We start from the raw sequence: 22091 nt of genomic DNA, 5'->3' as shown, positions 1-22091 counted from the left end.
TATAATAACATAAACCAAATCAGTGCTGGCGTGGATGTGGGGACTTCCCTTCATTGCTGGTAGGAATGCCAACTGGTCTAATCTTTTTGGAAAATATGGACATTCCTCAAAAAAATTAGAAATTGAGTTCCTAGTAGACCCAATAATACCATTTCTGGGACTATCCCCTGGGGGGGCATAAAACCCACAGTGGAAACACCATCTGCACCCTGATGTTCATTGCAGCACTATTCACAAGAGCCAGAATCTGGAAACAACCTGAGTACCTGAGAACAAATGGATAAGGAAACTATGGCACATCAATCTACACAATGGGATACTAACTTGGATGCCAGGAAAAATGAAGTCATGAAATTTGCCTATAAATAGATGAACTTGAAAAAGTATCATGCTGAGTGAAATGAGTCAGAAAGAAAGGACAGATATAGAACAACTGAATACAATTGTGGTATATAAAAAATATGTACATATAGTGGAAAATCATATTCACAGCAGGTAAAACAGGGTCTAGGAGGAGTGGTCAATGGTCGGAATCAACCACAAGTGTGTGTGGGGCAGAGGGTGGGTAAGACAGAGAATGGACCAGGATGGAAATGATGACGACGCTGGACAAGTGCTGAGTGTTAAAAGTAGGTAAAGGGATATGCCAGATAACCTTTCAGTATCTGTACTGTAAACCACAGGGAGGGAAGGAGGGAGGGAGAGGGGGAGGGAGAGGGAGAGAGAGAGAGAGAGAGAGAGAGAGAGAGAGAGAGAGAGAGAGAGAGAGAGAGAGAGAGAGAGAGAGAGAGAGAGAAGAAAAATGCCTGTCCTAGAAGCAGACTGGGGGTGGGGGGGGAGGTGCTGGGAATTGCACACCGGTGGAAGGATGAGTGTTGGGACACTGTGTGACTGAAACCACAGTATGAACAACTTTGTAAAGATCTATCTCACAGTGATTCAATAATAAAATATTTTTTAAAAAGTTCTTGTTTATGGCCCAAATATCACTTTGTGGTCAGAAATACAGTAATATGTTATAAATAAAAATTATGCCATTTATTCCTTGTGCATAACCTTAAAAATTACAAGGAAATACAAAAAGCATAAATTCATTAGCACATAATCCACACAAGGTGCCCATTATTTAACGACAAAAACAAGGTATCAAAAACCCAAACCAATCACTTATAACCTGTTTTACACACCCCTGAAGATCCTGTCAAAATGCTCTCAAATTACTGAACAAATCACTCACTCAGGTTTCCCAAAGCTCTTCAGTTTGAAAACAATGTATCAGAAACAAAGAATATTTTCCTTCGAAGCAAACAGGCCATTGCTTTTAGTAAGAATCATTTATTGTATATTATTTGAAGTGGAGAGTTAGTTGGTACAGTACTACGCATAATCTCTCATCCTTGGAAAATTAAACAAAATGGATTAAAGTAGCAAAGCAGAATGAACAGGTAAAAGACAAAAGTCAAACAAATTTTATAAAGAAATGTTCCCTGTTTAAGTACGAATGTTTTCTCCCTTGTGTTTCAGTAAGTGTATGGCTTGTTCCTTTTCTACGTAATTGCTGATCTCCTATGAATATTGATGGGAGCTACTTTCCATCAATCAATATCACACAGAATTTTCATTCGGTTGGTTGGCTTATCAATTAAATGTACCACTGTAAAAGAGATCACTCCCCACCCCACTCTCCCCCTTTTTTAAATGTAATACAGTCCTATAAAATCTGTACAAGAGAATATAATGCAAATATCCCAGTTACAAAGTCCTGAACTGAAAATGTCAACCCTGATGTATTTATTGTATTGGCATATGACCTCTTTAAAATTTTTCATTAAATGCCATCATAGGAAAGGCATTTCTACTAAATGTGGAGAAAATAAAAACTATAAAATGTGTAGTATACCAAGTATCTTATTATCTGAATTTGAAAAATTGAGTTATTTTTTATCCTATGTGATGTACCAGGAAAATTGAATTAATATCCTTTGGGGGTAATTTGAATGAAGAATCACTGCTTTAATTATATGCTTTGTTTTATACAGATAGTATAAATTTTAGACTTAGTTGGATTTATAAACAACCTTTACACAAATTTCTGTACCTTGCTCTCACAGCTAATCAACTGAGACAGCTAAGACTATTACAGGAATATATCAGTGTACTTATATTTGTCAAAGTAAGGTTCAAAATTTGTTATATCAAAGCACACATTCAAGAATATGTGGCCCAGTTCAAATAATCCTACTGAATATAACAAAATAAAAATCTGTGAATAAATATATGACAATTTAAAATAATTATCTGCAGAATCCAGTCTAACCAAATTTTTTAATCTAAATTTTACTTTATAGATTCATATAATCCTCAAAATAGATTTAGTTGCAGAACTTTACACATTAATAATAATTCAACTGCTAACCAAAATGTCTGGTAGCTAAATGCTATTACTTAAAAAGAAAAAAAAAAAGAAAAACATTAAGTGCTTAAGGAACTAAGAATGCAGCAGAAAATTACAGGAGCCCACATATCCTTTTTTCTTAAATTTAATTTGTCATATATAAGGTTTTTATATACAATCAGTGTGCATTGTAACAGTTTATATTAAAAGTCAATCAAGTTTCTCTAAAATGTTACCTGGCTGCATAGCACATTTGACATTATTGCCCATATGAACAGGGAAAACAAAGAGATTGACGTAACTTTTGGCCTTTTTTGGATTCTGAAAGTGTTCATACACCTACCCCTTTAAACCAAATGCTTCTGAAAAAAGTTTCCAGAGCATGCAGTTTAGATTTTACATATTATCTCATTTTCTTACTACATATACAATATTGACTAAAAAAGAAAATAAAAAGGGAAAGAAACAATATGTATCTAATAAAATAGTCAATATAAAAAGAGGGACTAATGGAAATAAGTGGCCCCTTTCCCCATTTTTTACATTCTAAACATTGATTCCATCAAGACAAATCATTAAAAAGTGTTATTACACTTATTATTTTTTAATAATAAGAAGGCCTGAGTTGGTAGGGAAAGAAACAGTCAAAAAAAGCCTGAGAAAAGGGAAGAAGTAAGGAAAGCTTATTTAATCCATTTACAATAATTTACAGCCATATTTTGTGTGTGTGTAAAAAGGCATAATAATAGATCACAAACAGGAAACTCCTGACTATTTTACAGTTATAAGTACAGAATTTAAATATTCAAGCTTGTGATGAAAGCGGCAAAGGTGGTCGCAGTGTACAATGTAAACAAGTAGCTTTGGAAAGTGAACAAAGTCCTTGAGTGTTTTTCCTTTATTAAGAAAAGAACTCTCTTTCATTCCTTCCTGAAACATGATCACAGGTCAGAGTAAAGTCCAGATACAAACATAATTTAAATGAAGGTCAGTCTAAAATCTGACTTAAAAAGTTTTGTCCAGCCTACACGCAAGGGCAGTGTTGAGGTCCCTGTAATAGTAAACATTTTCATTTCTTTAAAAAAGAAAAAAAAAAAAGTACCACAACATCTGTAGTACAGTGCAGCATAATCCTTAAATATAAAAATATTTTCTCTTCTGTTGGGAGAATAGACCTTGCATCCTGGAAAGAAGTAACAATACTGCTACTGATAGATCTGTTTCTAGCTTTCAAGTCATGTAAGGCAATTACTGTGTTGGTTTATGATCTATGGCTAAAAGAAAAGTCCAAAGAGACACCATATCAGTCTTTGTTATGTTTTCCGACCACTCCACGCATGCTCAGGTGTACTTTTGTGTTCCACTGAATGTTCGAACGGAGACCTGGAGCCATACGGAGATCTCTGGTCTAGCGGTGATCTTGGGCCACTACTGGAAGCTCTGTGGTCCATTTGCCAATCTGAGTGATACCTATAATCCCTGGATGACTTATGGTGCGTGTACTCAGAACCTGATCGATGATCCGAATGTAACCGATGCTCTGAGTGACAGCGGTGATCCGAATGAGATCTATCTTTCAAACTTCCTTCCAAACCGGACCTGTGATCTCGACTTCTATGATCATCCAGTTTTCTGTGTTTCTCTCTATCACCGTAATATCTAAGAAAAGAAGAATGAAGATTTTCAATTAACAGTAAAAATGAAACATATCCACATAAAAGCCTACTCTTATTTGGGAATAAAACACAAAGATAATAAAAATGGATTTTAAAAACCTCTGGAAACATCTCTCCCTGGCTCTGAATCACAAATAACGTAGACCACATACATAGAGCACCCCTGATAGCATCAATTTTACAGGACTAGTTTGGGTTAGTTGTTTGTAATTCTATGCACTATTTGTATCACGTACCTTAATGTCTAGGAGATTGGGGGGGGGGGGGGCGGGCGGCGGCACAGCTCTCAGAACCAACTAGGGGCACGCATGGCCCCTGGAGCACCACAAGGGGATCTGAAGAAGCCCGACACCACACGGCTCGAGCAGCCCCTCGTCCTCGCCCTAGCCTGGACCAGCAGTCCAAGCAGCACAAGCACTGCAGGTGAGCCCTAAGCATCCTGGGCGCACACATGTTGGCAACTCCCCCCCCCACCCCCCCGGGCAAAGGGGAAAAGAAATACTTGTCTAGAGTAGGAATTCACTGTATCATTGTCATCTCATTGTTCGTCGATTGACTTGAGTGGGAACCAGTAACATCTCTATTACACTCAGCCCTGAGATTTTAGCAGCCTCTCCCTACTCGTCTTTCCTAACGATTGGAGGCTATTACAGGGTCAGGGGAATGAGATCTATCATTACTGTTTTTGGCATATCGAATACGCCCCGGGTAGCTTGCCAGGCTCTGCCATGCAGGAAGGATACTCTTGGTACCTTGCTGGGCTCTCCAGGAGGTATGTATACATGTTACTGAATTTGGGATATGAATCGCCATGGGGAGCTTGCCAGGCTTCCCAAGCGGGTAATAGACTCTCAGTAGCTTGTCTGGTTCTCCAAGAGGGAGAACCAGGCTATTAGATGTCGCACTATTAGAGTAGGAATTAAGATGACTATTTAGAATACATTAAAACTCAAGACTGTTTTTTGGGCAGTTGGGTGGTCGGTCCACCTTGGGTTCCTGGGAATCAAACCCCGGTCAGCCCTGTTCAAGGCAAGTGCCTTACCCACTGGACCATCTCTCCAGCCCCAAAGTTCAAGGCGCTTTAGGGCTGTAGTAATAGTGCAGCTGGTAGGGTACTTGCTTTGCACAGGCGTGGCTTGGATTCTCTCCCAGTAAGTTCACGTGGTCCCCAGAGTCCAACCAGGAGTAACTTCTGATCAGAGTCAGGAGTAAGCTCTGAGTACAGCTAGGTATGTCTACACCCACCAACAAACAAAAATATATATAAATAAAAACAAACCTTTAGTTTATTACTATTTCTGAAGAGTACTGAGTCAATATTCTCTAAAACTCTCATGAGTTTTATATAATGCATGTTATATAGCTATAACATGCATTATAGCTCTAGGACTGCCTTCACTAAGTCTCTTATTGCACATGTTGGTATTAAACTTATGAGTCAAAAATCAATAAAGAAAATCAGTTCTCAATATTAAAAGAAAGTTTTATATATTGGTTTTTATTTTAATAAGTAACCTTAGTCTAACAAAGACATGTTTTGGTACGCTATAGACTGAATTGTCTGAAAAGTCAAATACAGCGAATAAAAGGACTTAAACCTTGTTTAAGGTTTAAAACTGACCTGCTGTCTTGCTTGTAATGGTCCCAATCACGGTGATCTTTGCCGTTGCTGAAAGAAGAATAAGGCCTTTTCCTGGAGTCATTCTTCTTGTAAGAGTCTCCTTGGTGTCGGTCCTTGTGGTGGTCGTGATGCTGAGCCAAGTGTCTGTCGGACGAGTAGCTGTCCCTGCTGCTGTCGTCGTGGTTGGTGCTGTCCTTCAATCTTTCCACATCTGTTAGGCAAAAGAGTTCAACTTTTGTTAATGACTTCAAAGGAAACGAAACAATCAGGTAAACAAGAGTAATTTGAATGCTAGAGAGGAATCCCTGCTTCAACTCTTGCCAAAAGAAAATAAATTTTCAAATACAGGCAGAGTAAGATTTTAGAAAAGGTATATGACAGCAATAAATAGCAAAAAGGCTTCACGACTGTGAAATATAAAAACCACATTTTAAAAATATAAAGTCCATTTCCTTTTCAGATGGTACTTTTATAACTGAACAAAGAATGCACTATTCACACAATATATTGAAAGTATGTTCAATTAAAAAATTATTCTATAGGGGGGCTGGAGTGATAGCACAGCAGGTAGGGCGTTTGCCTTGCACGCGGCCGACCTGGGTTCAAATCCCAGCATCCCATATGGTCCCCTGAGCACCGCCAGGGGTGATTCCTGAGTGCATGAGCCAGGAGTGACCCCTGTGCATTGCTGGGTGTGACCCAAAAAGAAAAAAAAAATTCTATAATTGTCAGAAACTGACTAAAAGTTGATCTATAAAACAGTTAACAACAAGCTAAAAATATCTAAAGAGGATTTATGTTTATACAACACAATTTATATAATTGTAGATATCCATTAGGATCACAATTAAATTAAGGGTAGCACTGTAGTCCCGTTTTTCATCGATTTGCTTGAGCGGGCACCAGTAACGTCTCCATTGTGAAACTTGTTATTACTGTTTTTGGCATACTGAATACGCCACGGGTAGCTTGCCAGGCTCTCCAAGAGGGATGGAGGAATCGAACCCGGGTCAGCCGTTGCAAGGCAAATGCCCTACTCGCTGTGCTATTGCTCCAGCCTATTGCAGTGTGTAAATTAAATTAAGTTAAATTAAATTAAGGGTGTCTTCTTAGAAAGTTTTAAAAAACGTTTTCATGTCTTTTTCTAAAACATCTCCAAAAGGAAGACATAAAATTTACTTTACAAAACAAGACTTACCTACCAGGGGGTAAAGAGATATACACGGGGTAGTGCTCACGCCTTGCATATGGCCAACCCAGGTTTGATCCCTAGCATCATATACAGTCCCCTGAGCCACTAGGAATAATTACTGAGCACAGAGTCAGGGGTAATCCCTGATCCCCCTCCCCCCCCCCCCCCCCCGCCAAAAAAAAAAAAACAAACAATAACAACAACAAAAAGGCTTACCTGGGTTCCTAATCCCGTGAGCATTCAAATTGCTGTTCTGGTCATTATTTTGCTAAAATAAACACATATCTGTGAGTATATTTTAAGTGACTCTAAATATCCTTACAAAACAGGAAAAATCCTTTAAAGAATCCTAATGCTAAAGGCAGTGCTTACACATGCTCTTGGGGGATGAGTGGGTGTGTGTATGTATCCTAATATATTTAAGCATAAAGTATTATGCTTAAAAACAATTAGCTTTTCTTTAAATTTGATGTTAAACTTGGTCTTATAAAAAAGTTTTAAAAATAGTCTTCTTATGTCCTTTATCCAGATTTTTCTAATGTTATTATCTTGAACAACCATAGCGAAATAATAACAATTAAGTCATGAACATCAGCCCAATATTACTATCTCAACTACAGACGATTCAGATTTTGTACTTTCCCACTAAAGCTTTGTTCTGTTCCAGGATCCAATCTGTAACTTCACAATACACTCAAGAGTTTTCATGTTTTGTTAGCTTTCTCCAATCTAGGAGACCCTCTCCCCAACTTAGTTTTTAAAGAAAAAGAGTACTCTACAGCTATTTTGACAGAACCTATTTCAACTAGGGCTTGTCTAGTATCTCCTCTTAATAAGTTGATGCTAAGCTCTGCCAAGAATTTTGCAGACGTGGTGAAGCTTTCTAAGGGCATTTCATCAGGACCACCTGGTATCAAAAGTGGGTGACTAAGGTGTGCTATCAAACAGGTTTCTCCTGTAAATATTTTCTCTTTGTAACTAATAAATATGTTGGCAGAGATACTTTTTTTTTTAGAAAGCACTAATATTTGGTTTCTTTCTCTGTTAACTTGAGCTTCTTTCAATAGATCTTACACAATCTGCAAAGAGTTTGACTGTGGTACTCAGAGTTTGACAATGATTTTAGTAATCACGTCACTGATTGACTGGATTCTTTAAAGAAGTTTCAATGGGACAAAGTTTCAATGGGACAACTTAAGAGCAACAATATGCTGTCATTTATGTACCTGAGATTCTTGCCGTTTTTTAATAGCATGCTTATATAACTTATGTAGTTTTCTTGCATCAAATTCAGTAAACTTAGAAACAAAAATCCACAGGTTTCTGAAAAAAAAAAAAATATTAACATGGAACAACATTACGGTACCTAGCTTTTATCAATATTTTGTCCTGTAGTTCTACAAGAACAAATTGTAAAAGTGCACAGCAGCTTAAAGAGCAACCATTGACATGCTCAACACTCTCCAAAGTTGAGGGTACAGTACACTTGGTTTTTAGGACTGAGCGGTACACCTGGGGGGGGCAGGGTGGTAGTACAGTGGGTAGGACATTTAATTAAATGTCTTGTACCAGGCCTATCTAGGTTTGATCCCTGATGCCCTTCAAGGACCACCAGCAGTAATCTCAGAGCACAGAGCTAAGATTACACCCAAGGTGTGACTCAAAACCAAAAAGCCCAAACCACAAGTATTTTCCCTTCCCCTGACAAAAACTGAGCTACTTAAACAAGCAGTAGTGTATTATGAATGCATACTATAGTAAATATCAAGACTAGAATAGGCAATTTTAAACTAACAGAATATTATTTTGTTAACTGTGTACTAACATCACAAAAAAATTCAAATGCAATTCAAAGACGAAAAAATTCAATTATTACTTACATAGATTTATTAACATTTAACTGTGCTAGTTTTATCATGTACCATTTCTACAGGCATTTCTTTTTGGTCAATTTTTGTTTGATGTATTTCAAAGAAAAATGCAAGTATTGTTATATTTCCCCCTCAGTTATTTAAAATACATGTTAGCAGTTAATATCTGTATAATGACATGACAATAAAAAATTACTTATTTCATAACTTGTCTTTTATAAGTGTAGATACAAAGAAATGCAAAATGTTAAAGATAACACTTGGTAAGTTTTGAAAAATTTTATAATGTAGAACCAAAGAAACAAGAAGAAATTTCTGTCATATCTCCTTACAAAGTCTAGCAGTGATGAATGTTGGAAAAGGGTGAAGTGGAGAAGTTTCTAGACTACAACTAGCCCATGTAAACAATCACCAACAAAACTAAAGAAACAGCTAATGCCAAGTCATGAAAGATAATTCTAAACAAATGTTAGTAAAATTTGCTACATGACAATAAAAAATTACTTATTTCATAACTTGGGTTAGAATGAAGCATCTGCTAAGACAAACACAAATACACATTACATTATTATGGTCATGTCTTTATACATGTGGCAGTTCTTTAGCTTGGGGGCCTCCTAAGCAAGTTAGAGGGCCCAGGAAGTCACTTTTTTTCTTATTTTACTTCAATCATTTCTTTTCTTCTTTTTTAAAAATGATTCACCATGAAATAGTTACAGACTTGGAAACTTTTGTGCTTGCTTCTGTTTCAGTCATACAATGATGGAGTCCCCACCCCTCCACCTGTGCCTGTTCTCTACCACCAGTGTTCCCATACCCCCTGCCCTGGTGGCAGGAACACTCCCTTTCACCCGCTCTCTCCTTTTGGGTGTTAAGATTTGCAATACAGGTACTAAGTGGCCATCATATATAGTTCATAGTCTACTCTTAAGCCAGGGCTTAGCGGTTCAATATAAGGGCCTGACAGGAATACTGAATGTCTCTAACAAATCATCATGAACTATATTGCGAATCACAGTGTTTATATAAAGTGTAAGTGGGCTATTTCATGTAAACTCCAAAATACATTAGCATAGAATTTCCTTAAAACTTTTATTAATGATAGGTAAGGCATGATTACTGTAATAAAATCTAAATATAAAATAAAATTAATGCAATGTACTTTAGATTCTAAAGTTGAGAACTTATGTAAATATAAATAAGCATTTTATTGTACTGCATTAAAGTTTTATTTTCCTATACTGTATTAAAGGGTTTTATTTTCCATATTTACATAGATTAAAATTATATAGCAATCACAAATTGGCTTTGATGTATTTTTTGATCATTTTATTTTTTATCTTTTTATTTTTGCTTTTTGGGTCACACCTGGCGATGCACAGGGATTACTCCTGGCTCTGCACTCAGGAATCACCCCTGGCGGTGCTCAGGGGACCATATGGGATGCTGGGAACCAAATCCAGGTCGGCCATGTGTAAGGCAAACACCCTACCCACCGTGCTATTGCTCCAGCCCCTTATTTTTTATCTTTTAAAATTTTGTTAAGTAAATTTTCTATGTGCCTAAGGAGGCAGGCTGGGGAAGGGAGAGGAAATGGGAACATTGCTTGAGAAAGGTCACATTAGTGGTACTCAAACACTAAATGCCTGAGGCAACTGTGTAATAAAACTTTACAAATCACAGTGTTTTTAAGAAAAATATATAAAACCAAAACTTTTGAATTTTTTTTGTGGGGCAGAGAGGATTGGTGGGAGGGAAACTGGTAACACTGGTGGTAGGAAATTGGGAAATGTAAACTGATGAAGGGATAGGTGTAGGAACATTGTATGACTGAAAACCATCAACAACTGTTTAACTGTGTATCTCATGGGGGGGCGGGGAGGAAGGGAGGCAGGGAAGGAAGGGAGGCAGGGAAGGAAGAAAGGAAGGAAGGAGGGAGGGAAGGAGGGAGGGAGGGAAGGAGGGAGGGAGGGAGGGAGGGAGGGAGGGAGGGTGTTTGCCTTGCATGCAACTACCTGGTACCCTGTCACTCCATATGGTCTCCTAAGCACCACCAGGAGTGATCCCTGAGCACTGCCAGATGTGCCCCGCCCCCCCCACCAAGAAAGAAAAGGAAAGAGAAATCAAAGAGATAATCAAGCCTCGGTAGGTCTAGATAAACATGGAAAGAGTCTCTTGGACACTGGTATTTCTTCTTTTAGAGGCTTCTCTCCTCCTTTCCTAGCAACCATCTAAAACTATGACCTACATGTAATTGTGCAAAGATGTTGCTTACTTCTGATCTACGAAACAAGTGAAATATATTCTGCCTTCTTCACAACCTCAAATTTACACTATAGTAAGATTTTAAAAAGTGGTAAGCACTACAGAAATCTTAGTAGATAGAAATCAAACCCCTTATTACTAAAATTATATAGAAAAAAAAATCAGTATTCTTTAAGTAAACTTAATTTGAAGGATCATTTGCTGCACTGTCCTTATTTTTCTAGCTTTATCACAGAGATGGCAGCTTAAGTTTATCATGACATGAATAAAGAAAAATGATGAAAACAATTATCCTCAGTTATCTCTATTTTGCTATCCAAACATAAGAAAATTGGGGGGAACAAGACGGAAAAACAGGTGATGAGAAGACAGTTATCCAGTGAACACATTTAAACCCTCTGAAAAGCACATCGCTTACTTTCTCCACTGTTTGATCTGTTCGGGATGCGCATACTCCTTCAGACACTCTGTGATGTGGTCGCCGATCTTTATTAGACACTGCCTGGTATGCTCCAGCTGCTCTCTTTCTGAAAGGCCTTTCTCGGGCCTATCAAGCTGTTTCAAGGCTGCTTTGACAGGCCTCATTCTTTCTTTACACTTTAAAATAGAAAAGTGAATACATGTATTAAAAACATTATTCAAAAAAGATCCAATGCTTTCAATGACATTTACATGGGGATGGCTTTACGCAAAGCTCAAATAGTGATTTTTACCTCAAACTCTGAACAAATTTTTTTCAGAGCAAGACTTGTCATTATTAGATCAAAAATAATTCTTTGTGTTATTGAAAGATTTGGGTATTGTGTACCGAGCGCTCACTTGAGTACAGGGCCAAAAACAGACCCTGAGGGTGATTCCCTACCCACAATTACTCCAGTAAATCATACACATATTAATAAATAAAAATACACTGAAAAGAGTAAGTTTAGCTTTATGATTGGCAAGTTACATTATTCTTGTTTATTGTTTCATTGAACTATTTGTTTAAATTAGTTGGTGACTTTTAAATTATTTGTTAGGGATAAAGGAGGTGGGGGATAAATGAGAGAAAGCACATAACTCCCTCCTGTTCCTATTCAATAGAAAAGAGTGAAAAATAAAAATCAACAGAAAATGATCAAGAGTCAGGATTAAGATACTTTATAAAGGTAATGTTAAAAGTCCAGGACCTGTGGAAGGGTATCATCACCCAAATAGGTGGAGCATGTGCCAGGCACCAGGGACCAAGAAGGACCAGCTATAGGTTCCAAGTGTGGACAGGGAACTGAACTAAAATGCCACATCAACTGTTACAGATCACCAGATTTCCTACTTACAATGCTGAATGTCTTCTGGTCTAGCTCTTCAGATTCTTCAGATATAGGAACTGGCTCACCACTCGCAGTTATATGAACAGGAGCATCTGACACAGATGATTTCTTAGATTTTTCCTTACTGTCAGCCTTGGATTCATTCAACTGAATGTAGCACAGAGGAGAAGAAAGCAACAACAAAGGTAATTAACACAGTCAGAAAACAATTACTGTCGCGATTTTTTTCTATAATTGTTTATTCACATCATTCCTGTCTACCTTCTCCTTATTTTGTTTCGGATAAACATAATTAAAAGCTACTCTGTGATGTTACCCTAGCTTAAGGCATTTTAAAAAGTATTCAAACCTGCTTTTCTCCTTTACTGAACACCCAGTGTGTATCTTTAAAGAACTAAATTATTAGATTAATTTGGGTGGACAAGTAATTTATTCTCCTAATATGTAAGAACAAAAATGCTAATTATTTCACTTCTAAATTTCAGAGGGTGGTTGGCATACCTTTTCTTCCTTTATGTCTTTTTCTTTCTGCATAGCTTCTTTAACTTTGTTTTCTCTTTTTTCTTTAAAATCTTTTATATCTTTCTTATTCTCTTTTTCTTTTATCTCCCTTTTAAGTTCTCTTTTATTCTCTTTTTCTTTTGCATCCCTCTTTTCTTCTGGTTCCTTCTTTATACAAACATCTGGCTCAGGTTTTTCTTCACTGTCTCTTTCTGTTTTAATTTTTTTATTTGGATGTTTCACAGAAGTGATCTCATCCTGGAAAGTGCAAGTATGGCCAATGTATTACTAACCATATCCTGAAAAAAGACTAATTTCTTTTCTTTGCATGACTTTGGATTGCATGTATGTGGATTCTGAAAGAAATAACACAGAATCCCATTAATACTGATACATGCAATGTTTACCTTCCTATCAGAATAAAGGTAAACCAGCTCCATTTAGAATTCATAATAAAAATCAAAGGAGACAGAACTTCACTCAACTGGCAAATGTTTGAAAAGGAAGGACCTTTCATCTTATCCTCTAGTGATGCATATTCATAATATTCTATTGGACAGATAGAACTCTGTTCTGTAAACAAGACTATATGATGAAAACTAAAAAATAACTAGAATCTGAAATTTCAGGTATCAAATTTGTATTTCAAATTTAAAATAATCCATGTTTCATTTCTACTTAAAAAGTTGCTTCCCTAAAAATATATTCTTACCTTATCATCATCTTCATCAGACTTTTCTGAGGGCAGTGGAGAAGAATCACTCTTTATTTCTTCTTTTACTTTTATAGATTTCATTGCTTTGTTCTTCTTACCTCTTGCTTTTCTTCTCTTTGAACCTCCCTAAAAATAAAGTTTTCTTTAAGTTCTAACCAACTTCACAGATTGTATTTTTAAAAATCCCTTTACATGTTAAGTCTAAAATGTTAAAATAGTATCTATAGTTAGTCCTACTCGTTCCTTAGCTGACTGACAACATCCACTCATCTTAGTCCACTCAAGTGACATGATGTAATGAGTCAACTCTGATACGTATGCCCATACCAACAACCTACAACCATGACTGGCTGGAGAGATTGTCCAGTAGTTAAGGTACATGACCTGGTTCAAACTCCGGCCTCACAGGGCAGGGATCAGTCCTGGAGGACCCCTAAGCACCCCCAAGTGGCCTGTGCAACCTTTGCAGCACAGGGCCTGGGCAGCACTGCATTCTTGGCATTGAGCCATCTTAGTCTGGCTGGCCAACAACATCACTGGAAGCCCTTCCCCCCACCCTCCCCACCCACCGCCTCCCCTGCCCCTCCTGCCCCTCGCCCTGGGAGAAAATACTGAGGAGCAAGAGCACTGTCTTCCCCCCCTCCACCTTCTGCTAAGACGACACGGGAGAAATCATTAGAAGTGATTTTTAGTAGTCTAGAGGTCGTTACAGTGTGTTCATAAGCAAACGTTCACTTTAGTTTTCATTCACCTTTTTTCAGTCTCTTTAATTTACGGTTTAAAATCCATTCATAATTAAGTGTGGTCACCCTCAATACTGTCTCATATATTCTGACTTGGCCTCTCAAACAGAAACCTGTACTCTGCAAGTTCCCCCCCCAACCTACCTGAATAAATACAAAGGGGATCCCACTTTTGAAAGCCATCACTTATCACTGCTTTTAAATTTTTAAAATTTTCTATTATCATTATTTTAGAGCATCGCAAGGCCGCTCATGATTGGATTTCAGGCGTAACGGATTCCAACACCCACCCCTTCACCAGTGCACATTTCCCAGCATGGTGTCTCCAGGTTCCTTCCTATCACCTCTGGCAGTTCTCCTCTTCTCCTGCCCCTCCTCTAGCTGTCCTCCCACCTCCCCCCTTTTGGGTACTGTGATTTGCAATATTGATACTGAAAGGTTATCAAAATACCCCTTACCTACTTTTAACCCTCAGACCTTGTCCAGCGTGAAATTACTTATCACTTTAACAAGAAAGTTGAGATAATTTAAGGCAAAATATGACTTTGCTCAACAGTCAGCAGCAAGAACCCGGGCCAGCGGCACCGCAAGCCGGAGAAAGCTCTGGAGCCCAGACTGGGCCAACAACACCGGGGTGCCAGACGGAGAAGGTGCAGAGTCCCCGCCTTCTCCAGACGGAGTCCCGGCGACATTGAGCTTCTATTAACATGGCTCCGGTTTGTGGGACTGGGAAATCTCTCCAAACCGCATGGCCACTTTTGTGGCTGCGCGACCTTTCCTGATATCCAAAGAAAATGCTCAGGAATGGCTCTGCCACCCCTGAGCAGCCATTATACCAGAGGCACAGAAACCGAGAGGCTGCTGGCAGCTATACTCGTGGACTTTGAACTAAAATAAGGTCCCGTGCAGCTCCAGAAGGTAAAGGGTTTTTGTCCTCATCCTTTTCCCCTCTGGGCAGCATGGCGACCACCACCGTTTAGTGCCAACTGGACAGAGAGGTAGGAGCTTGCAATGATAGGACGAATGGGGAATCTCGCGATGGGGGGCGGGGGGCAGAACCGGCCCTGCTTCCTGCCCTAATGAGATCCCAGGGGCCTCCCACGAACAGTCCCCCGCTCCTGAACAGCCATGATCCTAGAGGCACACAAACCAATCTCGAAATGCAGCGGCCGCTGGCAGAAATACCTCTGGACTTAATACCAGAATCCCAAAACTGGGCGGCCAATTTCACGACCGTGCAACATCATATGCTCATTGTTATCAACAATAGAAAACATACGATCTAATGCCATTCTGACAGGTCTGACTGTTGGGGGGAAAATTCCAAATAAGGATAGTGAATTTTTGGTCAAAAATTCAATATTATCATAACAATGAGAGAGTTAATTGAAAATCATCTGCCACACAGGCAAAGGGGGAGTGGGAGGAAGGGTCTCTGGGGTTCTTGGTGGTGGATCATGTGCATTGGTGAAGGGATGGGTATTTGATCATTGTATGACTGAGACTTGATCCTGAAAGCCCTGTAACTGTTCTCACAGTGTCTCAATTAAAAAGTATAAAATTTAAAAAAAAATGACTTTGCTCAAATACAGGCACTAAATTAACAGAAATATATACTTACAGCTTAATTAATATTACATGAAGGTTCACAGTTATCAGTAAATTAAACTATTTTACTGAAAATTAAATTGCTCTTAAATATTTAAAATTTTACTTACTGCACCAGAAAGTCTCTGAGCTTCTTTTTTTGCAAGATCTTTACTAAGTAATTTGATGAGGTAGTCTGCACGAGTCTGCAATTGTTTCGCTTGTGGTTTTTTATCAGGATCATCTGGAAGAATCTGAAAAGCAATCAATTATTCAGTTATTCAAGAATTCAGTTATTCAAAAAATAACTGTGAAATTTAGTGCTAAATATGCTTATCTACTATGTGTGTGTATTCACTAATAAGTAACAATTTTTCAAACTTACAGGAATAAAAACCTCATAATTTTTTTTGGTTTTGAGATTTTGGTTACTATCACTGTCATCCCGTTGCTCATTGATTTGTTCGAGCGGGCACCAGTAATGTCTCTCATTGAGAGACTTATTGTTACTGTTTTTGGCATATCCAATACGCATGGGTAGCTTGCCAGGCTCTGCCGTGGGGGCTCCATACTCTCAGTAGCTTGCCGGGCTCTCTGAGAGGGGCAGAGAGTTTTTAGGGTTCCACCTGGAAGTACTCAGGAGTCACTCCTGGCAGTGCTCAGGAACCACAAGGGGTACTAGGAATCAAACCCGGGTCAGCTGTGTACAAGGCAAACTCCCGGTATGCGATACTCTCTCTCCAGCTCCTAAACTCAGAATTTTCATTATTTTTTTTTCTTTTTGGGCCACACCCAGTGATGCACAGGGATCCTGGCTTATGCACTCAAGAATTACGCCTGGCGGTGCTCAGGGGACCATATGGGATGCTGGGAATCAAGCCCAAGTCGGCCGCATGCAAGGCAAACGCCCTACCCGCTGTGCTCCAGCCCCTGGAATTTTCATTATTTTTACCAGAGACAAAATATTCAATTTCCTTAGGAATAAACTATAAATAAACAACCAAAAAAGAGCAAACAACCCACCTCCTCCAACCCCCAAATAACATAACTCCACTCTCAGATCTATCCATTTCATAAGAGACAGTGGGCCTATGGAGACTGACAGGGCTGGAGCACTTGCCCAGGAGTTACAGGGCGGAGTTCAAGCCCAGCCACATGGTCTCCCAACACTGCCAGGAGGAACTACCCTCACCCTTCCCAATGGTGCCGCACTGGAGGCTCTTTCAGGGTCAGGGGAATGAGACCTACCACTATTACTGTTTTGGCATATTGAATATGCCATGGGGAGCTTGCCAGTAACAGTACATATAAAGTAGACATAAAGTCCAAGAACACCGAAGTATCATCTGCTAAGCTACTGCATGCTCTGTGAGAAAACTGAATGGGGTGGGGGGAGGTGTGCAGCGCACCTCAAGTAGGGTGTAGGGCTTAGGACAGAGGAAACTTTCACAACTAACTTTTGTTTCATAATAACCATTTTACAAGCTCCATTTTTCCAAGTAATAAAATATAAGGAGGTAACCTAAATGACAATAAGGAAATGTTTCTAGTTACAACTGTAGTATCTAATCATTGAAAATCCTAAACACTTTAATATACTTTTTTAACACTACTTTTCTTTATGATTTTACTCTTTAATTTTTTTTTTAATACAGTTGTTTCAACCTTCTAAAACAGTCAGTTGGGGCCAGACATATAATACAGGTAAGACATTTGCCGTGCACTGTCAACCCGGGTTCAATCCCCAGCATCCCACACTGTCCTCTGAATCCACCGGGAATAATTTTTGAGTACAGAGCCAGGAGTAGCTCTGCTCAGTGTCAACAGCAACCTAAATAAGTAAATAATAAATACCAATATTTATTAATATTAATTTTTACCAATATTTACCAATTTACCAAATATTGGCATCAATAATATTTATTATAATTAATTTAATATTTATTATAGTTAATAAATACTATTTACCAATTTACCAAACATTGGCGTTTATTAATAAATACCAATATTTACATTTATTAATTAATAAATATAATTAACAATAAATGAAATTATCAATAATAAAACTGATGAGTAGTAGTCTACTAGGCAGCAGTTAAAATCACTGGAGTTAATCTTTTTTAAAAAGAGTATGTCTGGGGCTGGAGTGATAGCACAGCGGGTAGGGCGATTGCCTTGCACGTGGCCAACCCAGGTTCGATTCCCAGCATCCCATATGGTCGCCTGAGCACCGCCAGGGGTAATTCCTGAGTGCAGAGCCAGGAGTGACCCCTGTGCATCGCCGGGTGTGACCCAAAAAGCAAAAAAAAAAAAAAGAGTATGTCTAAAAGCAGGATAAAAAACAGTTGGACATTAAATGGTAAAGTTCTGCACGTGGAGAAAACTGAACAAATACATTTGAGCCAGAGATACATCGTTGCCTTGCAAATAGCTAACCATAGACTCTTCTACAACAAGGTACATGGCCAACCAGCGGTGAGTCATCGGCTGTGGGGCAGAGCCAATACAGACCCCCAAAACACAGTTAATCGAACGGGAGAAGCTATTAGCATATCACAGTCTTAAAAAAAATAATTTCATATCACAGTCTTAGAAAAAATAATCTCATTCAAGGCTGTGTAAATTACTCACACAGTTAACAAAAACAAACCAAGCGGAAAGAATGGGCAAGAGCTGAGCACCATCAGCCACACTGCTCACGGATTTTTGTGCCAGCTGCTGCAGGCCAGGAGGCCGCCTCCCAGTGCTCTGCAGTCACCTTCCAGGGCCTGTTGCCCTGTGCCATCTCTCAGGATGCCAGCCTGCAGGCACGGGCAGCTTTGGGCTAGCAGTGGGGCAGGGTAGGTCCTTTTCAGATCATGTCTTGGTTTTATGGCTTCCTAAAATTCATTCCCAGGGGTTCCCTTACCTAGTGGCCTACTTCCCATATATATTTTAATCTCATTCTCTTTATTTCCTCTCAAGAATACAAAACCCAAGGGGGTGGGGTAAGAGTGGGGGGCAACTGCAGGCCGACAGGAAAAGGCTGCCCAGAGTCCCTGGCCACCCCCTCGCAGCAAAGCACCTTTGTGAACGAGTGTCTGAGAAGGGAGGCAGATGGAGGTTCGTACACGCTGGCTCTCTGTGCTCTCCTGGCCCGTATTACTCTAAATAAAATTTTATTTTAAAAAAAGCACAAAACCCGAAATCCAGGCCAGAGACAGCTCAAGTAACAGAGCACATACTAGCATAAAAACCATCTTCTAAAACAAGGTCACACAGACGGCGCCTTGGTTTCCCTGACTTCAGTGAGTTTGCTTCCAACATTGTTTATACAAACTAAAAATTAGAATAAGGGGCCAGCTTAGCAGGCAGGGCTCTTGCCTTGCATGCAGCAGACCCAGGTTTGATCCCTGGCATTCCATATAGTCCCCAGAGCACCAACAGGAGTAGCTCTGAGCACTGCCAGGTATGGCACACCCCGCAAAAAAGGAGAGAAAGTAAAATTAATCCAGCATTAATGGTAACAGAACCAAGAAATATTTAAGTACCTTGTGTGTTAAACTTAGATCAGGATCCATTTTAATCATTTCCCAGCTTCCATATCCATATTCATAAATACCAATTAGCAAATTGGAATCATCTTCCTTGCCCCAGTCTATGTCGAAATGAGCTGCTTTCGTATGGCATGGTATAGTATACCTGGCATCAAAATAACAACCACTGTAAGGATTACAATTCTCTTATTACAATTATTTTTATAATTATGTTTAATTATAATTATTTTAAAATCAAAATATAAACTTCAAGATACTGGGCTTTAAATTAAAAAGTGATTCAAACCAGCCCATGACAAAAAAAAAATATATATTTAAAATGCACATTTTATAACAACAACTAGGTTACAGAGAAAATTGTGTAACTCACTGCTTTCTTTCTTCTGGATCTGAAGGAATGGATTTGTGCAGTGGCATTAATTCTTCTTCATGGGAAATGACTAATTTGGCATTCACCTGAACTCCTGATATTCGAAATGTTGGACCCTTCACTTTTCCAAGTCTACCTCCTTAGTTTTGTTTTTGGAAAAAAAAAAATAAAACACATAAGTCCTACAAAATATAAAGCAACCTATGCTCCTGCTTTTATTATTTTAAAGGAAGGCTTACTAGCAAACCTAAATCTCCCCTAAAACTTAACAGTCACAAAACTGCTTAATCAATTACAACAGATGCAACCATCTTTTCTTACCCCCCGCATGTCTGATTACTAAGTTTTGTCCTACATGTTTCTTTCTGGGCAGAAATATGAATCACAAGATAAACATAGCAAAGAGTTAAGTCATTATCATCTGTGTACACTGACATTCTATTTTCCCATCATGTACACACATATACTAAAAAAAAAAAAAAGTGCACAGTATCTCCTGATGTTCCCATGTTTACCTCCTTGCCAGAATATACCCAAGCTTCTGCTTCCGATAAGAAAACATCCCTCACTTTCTATTATCCTGAAATGATCTTGTACTGTTTTTGTAAAATATCTTTTAAGACTGATGAATAGATAATTTAAGGTATGTCTCCCCAAAACCCAACAAGTGTATCTTGAAACTTGAGTTTTCCTAAATCTCTCTCATTTAAATGTTACCTGTTCGTTCTGTTCCTGAAGAATTATCCTTTAAAGCTTTAATACAACCATTATGTACTAATTCTCCTAGTCGTCTGAGATCTATCTCTGACTTATCAACTAATTCAGCATCTCGAGCGATTGCATCTAATCTGCAATAAAAAAAATACAATTTTCAGGTAAATATAAAAAAGAAAATGGAGCTACATTAAAACTAAGTTTCATTTTCACATTCTACAAATCTTTTGATTACATGCTCTACAGTTCACATAACTGACATGAGATTAAAATAAGCACTGGAAAAATTTCATGAGAATACAATTCATTTAATATTCAAGGTTAATAAAGTTGACCAATTTGTTATGGATAACATGATCTTAAATTTAAAAGTTACATAATCATTATCTAAAATCTTTTCATAACTTAAGTTCAATATGCGTGTTTATCATATAATTAAAAAGGTGAACAAAACTTCACAAGTTTTATTACTCAACGAAGTAGGAAATATGAACTACTAGTGTTCAAAATGGCTTCTGTCATTAAAAATAATCAGGCAAAGATTTCATGAAATTCATCTTAAAAACATCTATTTCATCTTAAAAAGACATTTGTTTCAGAGAAGATTTGGGGAGAGAAAAATGAAATCAATGTGCATCTTTATGACTATTCAGAGAGTTTGTCACAGCAAAGGACAATAAAAATTAAAATCACCTGCAATAAAGTTTAACCATAATATTTTAAAATGGTCTTCACAGGGGACCAGAGAGATGGTACAGGGGTTAAGGCACTTGCCATGCACATAGCCAACCCCAGTTCAATCCCTGGCATGGCACACGATCCCCCAAGCTCAACCAGTAGTGACCCAGAACGCAGAGCCAGGAGTCAGTCCTGAGAACCACAGGGTTTGGCCCCAAAACACAAACACACCCCACTCGCCCCTCAAAAAAAAAAAGGGCTTCAGGATTTAGTAACATATATCTAAAAAGAAGCATTAGATAAACTTAAGGAAACTTCCATGGTAAGAGAAAACACAATTAGTCAACTCAGTCTCTTGAATGAATCTACAAGTTGTAATTTAAAAAAAGAGAGATGTAAAAAACCTCATATAACATAAAAAAATTGTCTGTAGATTCCACAAAGAATTAAGAATGCAATTAAAATTTTCTTCTTTTGGAGGGTGAAGCCCCACACTTATTGTGCTCTGGGGTTTTCCCTGCCAGGGCCTGTGGGAACTGGGGAGGACTAGGGGATCAATCAGAGTCAGCAACAGACACAGGAAGAATCTTACCCCTTACTATCTCCCCAGCTACAGCAAAAAAAAACAAAGGCAAATTTACTAGAAACGTGCTTTCCATAGATTAATTTTGCAAATGTCTGTGAAAGTAAACTTAACAAGGTGGACAACCTGAATCTTAGTATCAAGACAGCAGCATGGAAGACATTCTCTGATTCTATGAAATTGCAAATGTATTTACCTTTCCAGAGGGCCACCAAATTTCTTGTAACTCTTGATGAACCTGACAGAAAATAATTGTTTGGTTTAAGTGCAGGCTCCAGTATCCATTAAAATTTTTTTCAAACATATAGGAACAAGAAAATACTTGTCAGTACAA

The 22091-nt window shown here is 38.4% G+C and overlaps 1 protein-coding gene across 3 annotated transcripts in view; it reads right to left on the bottom strand.

Annotated features, from left to right (window-relative positions):
• Nucleotides 1-838: 838 nt before the first annotated feature.
• The window catches only part of CHD1 (chromodomain helicase DNA binding protein 1), an 85507-nt gene continuing 64254 nt past the window's right edge, over nt 839-22091 (bottom strand). For 2 of the 3 annotated variants that reach the window (XM_055140789.1, XM_055140800.1), the window contains exons 25-37: nt 21954-21995; nt 20500-20630; nt 19783-19921; nt 19407-19557; nt 16008-16130; nt 13544-13672; nt 12832-13089; nt 12337-12477; nt 11439-11617; nt 8111-8207; nt 7101-7152; nt 5693-5903; nt 840-4054 (exon numbers count right to left, since the gene is read on the bottom strand). In XM_055140789.1, coding sequence (XP_054996764.1) covers nt 3709-4054; nt 5693-5903; nt 7101-7152; nt 8111-8207; nt 11439-11617; nt 12337-12477; nt 12832-13089; nt 13544-13672; nt 16008-16130; nt 19407-19557; nt 19783-19921; nt 20500-20630; nt 21954-21995 — 1999 coding nt within the window. In that variant the 3' untranslated portion in view covers nt 840-3708. Of the gene's footprint in view, nt 4055-5692; nt 5904-7100; nt 7153-8110; nt 8208-11438; nt 11618-12336; nt 12478-12831; nt 13090-13543; nt 13673-16007; nt 16131-19406; nt 19558-19782; nt 19922-20499; nt 20631-21953; nt 21996-22091 lie in introns of all 3 variants that reach the window. The other variant, XM_055140809.1, reaches the window with a different exon arrangement.

This window comes from Sorex araneus, chromosome 1 (assembly GCF_027595985.1).
Source record: "Sorex araneus isolate mSorAra2 chromosome 1, mSorAra2.pri, whole genome shotgun sequence".
Taxonomy (NCBI): domain Eukaryota; kingdom Metazoa; phylum Chordata; class Mammalia; order Eulipotyphla; family Soricidae; genus Sorex; species Sorex araneus.
Note: the sequence above shows the minus strand (reverse complement) of the source record. Positions and strands in the feature narration are given on the sequence as shown.